The following is an 8,392-nucleotide window of genomic DNA, read 5'->3' as shown; positions in this document are numbered from 1 at the left end:
TTATGTATTTCCCTAATCCACATTGTCTCTTATGTATTTCCCTATTCCACAATGTCTCTTATGCATTTCCCTAATCCACATTGTCTCTTATGTATTTCCCTATTCCACAAAGTCTCTTATGCATTTCCCTAATCCACATTGTCTCTTATGTATTTCCCTATTCCACAATGTGGGTTGGCTGTTGTGTTGTGATCATGACTCATTGTTTGGACTGAGATGAAAGCACATTGTTATTCTGAATCTCAAATGGCACCCTATGTGCTACATGTTGCACTATATAGGGAATAGGGTGCCATTTGGGATGTAATCATAGAGTCGTGAGCCAGCTAACATACACTATATGACCAAAAGTATGTGGACACCTGCTCGTTGAACATCTCATTCCAAAATCATAGGCATTAAAATGGAGTTGCCCCCCCTCCCCTTGTTGCTATTACAGCTTTTAAGGCTTTCCACTATCTACCATCTATCTACCCACATTGCTGCAGGGACTTGCTTCTATTCAGCCACAAGAGCATTAGTGAGGTCGGGCACTGATGTTGGGAGATCAGGCCTGGCTCGCAGTTGGTGTTCCAATTCATCCTAAAGGTGTTCGATGGAGTTGAGGTCAGGGCTCTGTGCAGGCCAGTCAAGTTCTTCCACAACAATCTCAACAAACCATTTCTGTATGGACCTTGCTTTGTGCACGGGGGCATTGTCATGCTGAAACAGGAAAGGGCCTTCCCCAAGCTGTTGCCACAAAGTTGGAAGCACAGAATCGTCTAGAATGTCATTGTGTGCTGTAGCATTAAGATTTCCCTTCACTGGAACTAAGGGACCTAGCCTGAACCATGAAAAACAGCCCCAGACCATTATTCCTCCTCCACCAAACTTTACAGTTGGCACTGTACATTGTGGCAGGTAGCGTTCTCCTGGCATCCGCCAAACCCAGATTCCTCTATTGGACTGCCAGATGGTGAAGTGTGATTCATCACTCCAGAGAACGCGTTTCCACTGCTCCAGAGTCCAATGGCGGCGAGCTTTACACCACTCCAGCTGACGCTTGGCATTGCGCATGGTGATCTTAGGCTTGTGTGCGGCTGCTCGGCCACGGAAACCCATTTCATGAAGCTCCCGACTAACAGTTCTTGTGCTGACGTTGCTTCCAGAGGCAGTTTGGAACTCAGTAGTGAGTGTTACAACTGAGGACAGACTATTTTTACGTGCTACATGCTTCAGCACTCAGCGGTCCCGTTCTGTGAGCTTGTGTGGCCGACCACTTAGTGGCTGAGCCGTTGTTGTTACAAGATGTTTCCACTTCACAATAACAGTACTTACAGTTGACTGGGGGCAGCTCTAGCAGGGCAGAAACCTGATGAACTGACTTGTTGGAAAGGTGGCATCCTATGACGGTGCCACTTTGAAAGTCACTTAGCTCCTCAGTAAGGCTATTCTACTGTACATGTTTGTCTATGGAGATTGCATGGCTGTGTGCTCGATTCTATACACCTGTCAGCAACGGGTGTGGCTGAAATAGCCGAATCCACTAATTTGAAGGGGCGTCCACATACTTTTGTATATATAGTGTATTATATAACCACACGGAGCCTAGTGGCCTCTTAAGACTAACCTCTTAAGACTTGCCTAGTTAAATAAAGGTTAAATAAAAATAAAGACTAATCTCATACATTTTGCGTGCTTCTTTCCCCATAACATAAGAAAATACACAAATAGTATTGAATCGTGATATGCTAAGCATTTTAACCTTTCTCACCATAAGCTGCGTCACAGTTTAGCCAGTATAAAACTCTTCATGAAAATCACTAGACGTATACACATGACAGGACACATCTTCATACAGTGTGGTAGTTATTGAAAGTCTATAGGGAAATATCTGGATTTGAAACAGTAGAAACTCCAGCACACTAGTATTCTCTAACACTCCACAAACAACTGAATAGATCTCAAAGTAGAAGGTTCAGCAATACCAGTGTTTCTTTTTCAAGTAACCCCTCCCCCACAGAATCCCGTTACAACAACATACAGTAGCAGTTGGAAGACAACGACCCCGGCCCTGTACCTTTCCAGAGCCATATATACCTTCAGATAGTGTATTTAACCAATAAGGCACGAGGAGGTGTGGTATATGGCCAATATACCACGGCTAAGGGATATTCTTATGCACGACGCATCGCGGAGTGTCTGGATACAGCCCTTAGCTGTGGTATATTGGCCATATATCACAAACCACCGAGGTGTCTTATTGCTATTATAAACTGGTTACAAACGTTAATTAGAGCAGTAAAAATAAATGTTTTGTCATACACGTGGTATATGGTCTGATATACTACAGCTGTCAGCCCATTAGTATTCAGGGCTCGAACCACCCAGTTTATTATGTCTGATATATCACGGCTGTCAGCCCATTAGCATTCAGGGCTCAAACCACCCAGTTTATTATGTCTGATATACCACGGCTGTCAGCCCATTAGCATTCAGGGCTGGAAACACCTAGTTTATAAACACATATGTACTTTATGTAACGTTGAAGTCAGATGTTTACATACACCTTAGCCAAATACATTTAAACTGAACTTTTCACAATTCCTGACATTTAATCCTAGTAAAAAATCCCTGTCTTAGGTCAGTTAGGATCACCACTTTATTTTAAGTATGTGAAATGTCAGAATAATAGTAGAGAGAATGATTTATTTCAGCTTTTATTTCTTTCATCACATTCCCAGTGGGTCAAAAGTTTACATACACTCAATTCATATTTGGTAGCATTGCCTTTAAATTGTTTAACTTGGGTCAAACGTTTCAGGTAGCATTCCACAAGAAAAAATAAAAAAATAAAATAAAAGTTTGGTGAATTTTGGCCCATTCCTCCTGACAGAGCTGGTGTAACTGAGTCAGGTTTGTTGGCATCCTTGCTCGTACACGCTTTTTCAGTTCTGCCAACAAATGTTGTATAGGATTGAGGTCAGGGCTTTGTGATGGCCACTCCAATAGCTTGACTTTGTTTGCACTTAAGCCATTTTGCCACAACTTTGGAAGTATGCTTGAGGTCATTCTCCATTTGGAAGACCCATTTGCGACCAAGCTTTAACTTCCTGACTGATGTCTTGAGATGTTGCTTCAATATATCCACATAATTTTCCTCCCTCATGAAGCCATCTATTTTGTGAAGTGCACCAGTCCCTCCTGCAGCAAAGCACCCCCACAACAGGATGCTGCCACCCCCGTGCTTCACGGTTGGGATGGTGTTCTTTGACTTGCAAGCCTCTCCCTTTTTCCTCCAAACATAAATATGGTCATTATGGCCAAACAGTTCTATTTTAGTTTCATCAGACCAGAGGACATTTCTCCAAAAAGTACGATCTTCGTCCCTATGTGCAGTTGCAAACCGTAGTCTGTGTTTTTTATTGTGGTTTTGGAGCAGTGGCTTCTTCCTTGTTGAGCAGCCTTTCAGGTTATATCGATATAGGACTCGTTTGACTGTGGATATAGATACTTTGTACCTGTTTCCTCCAGCATCTTCACAAGGTCCTTGTGTTGTTCTGGGATTGATTTGCACTTTTCGCACCAAAGTACATTAATCTCTAGGAGACAGAACGCATCTCTTTCCTGGTATGCCGGCTGCGTGGTCCCATGGTGTTTATACTTGCGTACTATTGTTTGTACAGATGAACGTGGTACCTTCAGGCATTTGGAAATTGCTCCAAAGGATGAACCAGACTTGTGGAGGTCTACATTTTTTTTTCTGATGTCTTGGCTGATTTCTTTTGATATTCCCATGATGTCAAGCAAAGAGGCACTGAGTTTGAAGGTAGGCCTTGAAATTCATCCACAGGTACACCTCCAATTGACGCAAATGATGTCAATTAGCCTATCAGAAGCTTCTAAAGCCCTGACATCATTTTCTGGAATTTTCCAAGCTGTTTAAAGGCACAGTCAACTTAGTGTATGTAAACTTCTGACCCACTGGAATTGTGATACAGGGAATTATAAGTGAAATAATCTGTCTGTAAACAATTGTTGTAAAAATGACTTGTGTCATGCACAAAGTAGATGTCCTAACCGACTTGCCAAAACTATAGTTTGTTAACAAGACATTTTTGGAGTGGTTGAAAAACGAGATTTAATGACTCCAACCTAAGTGTATGTAAACTTCCAACTTCAACTGTATATGTGTCTCAGCCTGTTACCTTCCCAGATGACTGAATACCCTTGATCACTGCCAGACAGACGATGAGCCAGGCGGCGAACAGGGACAGGGTCATCTTCCAGTTGAGGCCTCCACTGTCCTCGATGGTGCTGGTGATGTTCAAGGTCTGCCGGTACCAGAAGTAGGTGGTTGCAGAAGACTTTTCACACTCCGGTTCGATTACTAGAAGAGGAGGGGAGGAGAGAGGGGAGAGGGGAGAGGAGAGAGGGGAGAGGGAGGAGAGAGGCGAGAAGGGGAGAGGGGTAGAGAGGGAGGAGATAGGTGAGAGGGGAGAGGAGGAGGAGAAGGGGGAGGAGAGGGGAAGATAAAGAGGGGGAGGAGAACAGAGAGGGGGGAGAAGAGAGGGGATAGGGGAGAGGGGGATGAGAGAGGCGAGAAGGGGAGAGGGGGAGGAGAAGGGGAGAGGGGGAGGAGAGAGGGGAGATGGGAGAGGGGGAGGAGGAGGAGGAGAAAGGGAGGAGAGAGGGGAAGAGAGATGGGTGAGAGGGAGAGGAGAGAGGAGAGAGAGGGGGACAAGGTTTGAGAAATGTGGAGTGAGAAATAGAAATAGAGCAAAGTCTAAGATGGTGCGGTAGTGAATCTGTCTATCTATCTATCTATCTATCTATCTATCTATCTATCTATCTATCTATCTATCTATCTATCTATCTATCTATCTATCTATCTATCTATCTATCTATCTATCTATCTATCTATCTATCTATCTATCTATCTATCTATCTATCTGTCTGTCTGTCTGTCTGTCTGTCTGTCTGTCTGTCTGTCTGTCTGTCTGTCTGTCTGTCTGTCTGTCTGTCTGTCTGTCTGTCTGTCTGTCTGTCTGTCTGTCTGTCTGTCTGTCTGTCTGTCTGTCTGTCTGTCTGCCTTCTAGCTGTCTGTCTGTCTGTCTGTCTGTCTGTCTGTCTGTCTGTCTGTCTGTCTGTCTGTCTGTCTGTCTGTCTGTCTGTCTGTCTGCCTTCTAGCTGTCTATCTGCCTTCTAGCTGTCTGTCTGCCTTCTAGCTGTCTATCTGCCTTCTAGCTGTCTGTCTGCCTTCTAGCTGTCTATCTGCCTTCTAGCTGTCTGTCTGCCTTCTAGCTGTCTGTCTGCCTTCTAGCTGTCTATCTGCCTTCTAGCTGTCTGTCTGCCTTCTAGCTGTCTATCTGCCTTCTAGCTGTCTGTCTGCCTTCTAGCTGTCTATCTGCCTTCTAGCTGTCTATCCGCCGTCTAGCTGTTTATCCGCCGTCTTGCTATCTATCTGTCTGTCTGCCGTCTATCTGCCGTCTATCTGCTGAGCTGAACTGGGTGGGACAGTCCTTAACTGATCTGAGAGAGCAGCTCTGATGCTGCATCATGTCAGAACATATGACCCAGTCTCTGTGAGTATTCAGCATGCCCTGCGGAGTGACGGCTGGCAGCCGCAGCACACAGTCAAGAGGCAGGAGGTAGGGAACCCTATGTTAGCCTTTAGCTCATCCACTCACCTCACATTAGCATTTACGTTAGCATGTTAGTGTTAGTTGTCTGTACGTTAGCATTTACGTTAGTGTTAGTTGTCTGTACATTTTGAGAGTATTTTGTGTTTTGTACTCACTAGCTTGGCTTCCATTGACCACCCTGATGGGGCACTCTGCCCAGGGCAGTGGGTACTGGAAGGACTGGAAGAAGTAGAAGATACTCCAGCCGATGATCACGTTGTAGTAAAGGCCCACGAAGCCACACACCTGGAGAGAGACAGGAGAGGTAGAACGATCCTTAGGTCTTCCAAGAAACCTTTGTTATTACTCAACCCACAAAACATCTATTTTTTTTTTGTATTCAGGTGAATTTATATTGTTAATTTGCTACGTTGTGGGAAACCGTTAGCATTTCAGAGCTTCCATCAACCAAAGGGTAGTGTAGTCTAGTTACACAAACACACAGCTTTCCTAGCCAACACAACACCCAACACACAAGGCAACTCAATTTACATTCTGTAGGCTATACGAACAGGAACGCTTCTCCTGTGTTCTCTGCTCAGACACTCGTGTAGCCCACAGCTGAAGTGTCTATGAATAATAGAAGTGTGTTCTTCCAGCAGTGGTCTAGCTGGTCGTCTGTGGTCGTATTTATAGCTTCTGGGCAGAGCTGAGCTCCTAGTGTTACATCCAGCCTGCCTCAGCCCTCACTGCCTCTGCCTCAGCCCTCACTGCCTATGCCTCAGCCCTCACTGCCTCTGCCTTAGGGCTGCATATTGCTATAAGGCCTCCTGCACTGACTGCAACATGCAATATCCACAGTACAGCATACCACTTAGAATGTATGCCCAATACAATGCTTCATTCTAAGACGAATGCCCAACACAATGCTTCATTCTAAGACGAATGCCCAATACAATGCTTCATTCTAAGACGAATGCCCAATACAATGCTTCATTCTAAGACGAATGCCCAATACAATGCTTCATTCTAAGACGAATGCCCAATACAATGCTTCATTCTAAGATGAATGCCCAATACAATGCTTCATTCAAAGATGAATGCCCAATACAATGCTTCATTCAAAGATGAATGCCCAATACAGAAGGCCTTCCCACAGAAGCAGCTTCCCTCATTTATGCTGCAGTAGTTTATGTGTCGGGGGGCTAGCGTCAGTCTGTTATATCTGGAGTATTTCTCCTGTCTTATCCGGTGTCCTGTGTGAATTTAAGTATGCTCTCTCTAATTCTCTCTCTCTTTCTTTCTTTCTTTCTTTCTTTCTTTCTTTCTTTCTTTCTTTCTTTCTTTCTTTCTTTCTCTCTCTCGGAGGACCTGAGCCCTAGGACCATGCCTCAGGACTACCTGACATGATGACTCTTTGCTGTCCCCAGTCCACCTGGCCGTGCTGCTGCTCCAGTTTCAACTGTTCTGCCTGCGGCTATGGAACCCTGACCTGTTCACCGGACGTGCTACCTGTCCCAGACCTGCTGTTTTCAACTCTCTAGAGACAGCAGGAGCGGTAGAGATACTCTCAATGATCGGCTATGAAAAGCCAACTGACATTTACTCTTGAAGTGCTGACTTGTTGCACCCTCGACAACTACTGTGATTATTATTATTTGACCATACTGGTCATTTATGAACATTTGAACATCTTGGCCATGTTCTGTTATAATCTCCACCCGGCACAGCCAGAAGAGGACTGGCCACCCCTCATAGCCTGGTTCCTCTCTAGGTTTCTTCCTAGGTTTTGGCCTTTCTAGGGAGTTTTTCCTAGCCACCGTGCTTCTACACCTGCATTGCTTGCTGTTTGGGGTTTTAGGCTGGGTTTCTGTACAGCACTTTGAGATATCAGCTGATGTAAGAAGGGCTATATAAATAAATTTGATTTGATTTGAGGGAAGCTGCTACTGTGGGAAGGCCTTCTGAGGGAAGCTGCTACTGTGGGAAGGCCTTCTGTGGGAAGCTGCTAATGTGGGTAGACCTTCTGTGGGAAGCTGCTACTGTGGGAAGGATTTCTGAGGGAAGCTGCTACTGTGGGAAGGATTTCTGAGGGAAGCTGCTACTGTGGGAAGGATTTCTGAGGGAAGCTGCTACTGTGGGGAAGGCTTTCTGAGGGAAGCTGCTAATGTGGGTAGACCTTCTGAGGGAAGTTGCTAATGTGGGTAGACCTTCTGAGGGAAGCCACTAATCAAATAAAATTTTATTTGTCACACGCTTTGTAAACAATAGGTGTCCTTTTTCAACAATACAGAGTTAAAGATACAAAATGAATAAGAAATAGAAATAGTGACACAAGGAATAAATACATACAGTGAATAATGAATAACAATGACAAGTAAAAAATAACATGGCTATATACAGGAAGTACGAGGTAGTAACATGGCTATATACAGGACGTAGCAGGAAATATCATGGCTACATACAGGAAGTACCAGGAAATTACATTGCAATATACAGGAATTACCAGGTAATAACGTGGCTATATACAGGAAGTTCCAGGTAATAACACGTCTATATACAGGGAGTACTAGGTAATAACATGGCTATATACAGGGAGTACAAGGTAATAACATGGCTATATACAGGAAGTACCAGGTAATAACACGTCTATATACAGGGAGTACTAGGTAATTACATGACTATATACAGGGAGGACAGGGAATTAACATGGCTAGATACAGGGAGTACCAGGTAATAACATGGCTATGTACAGGGAGTACCAGTAACGAGTTGATGTGCAGGGGTAC

The 8,392-nt window shown here is 44.4% G+C and overlaps 1 protein-coding gene and 1 long non-coding RNA gene across 2 annotated transcripts in view; one reads left to right on the top strand and one right to left on the bottom strand.

The window, feature by feature from the left end:
* Window positions 1-8,392, bottom strand: part of LOC106572845 (sodium-dependent neutral amino acid transporter SLC6A17) — a 43,063-nt gene that overhangs the window by 14,318 nt on the left and 20,353 nt on the right. Inside the window, exons 4-5 of the mRNA XM_045696453.1 lie at window positions 5,780-5,909; window positions 4,188-4,369 (exon numbers count right to left, since the gene is read on the bottom strand). Coding sequence (XP_045552409.1) covers window positions 4,188-4,369; window positions 5,780-5,909 — 312 coding nt within the window. The remainder of the gene's footprint in view (window positions 1-4,187; window positions 4,370-5,779; window positions 5,910-8,392) is intronic.
* On the top strand, window positions 5,436-7,010 carry LOC123727369 (uncharacterized). Its single transcript, XR_006759361.1, has 3 exons — window positions 5,436-5,630; window positions 5,783-5,928; window positions 6,972-7,010. It is a non-coding gene; the product is annotated as an uncharacterized lncRNA (long non-coding RNA).

Source organism: Salmo salar, chromosome ssa15 (genome assembly GCF_905237065.1).
Source record: "Salmo salar chromosome ssa15, Ssal_v3.1, whole genome shotgun sequence".
Classification (NCBI taxonomy): Eukaryota; Metazoa; Chordata; class Actinopteri; order Salmoniformes; family Salmonidae; genus Salmo; species Salmo salar.
The sequence above is the reverse complement of the archived record's forward strand: the minus strand, read 5'-3'. Positions and strand labels throughout refer to the sequence as shown.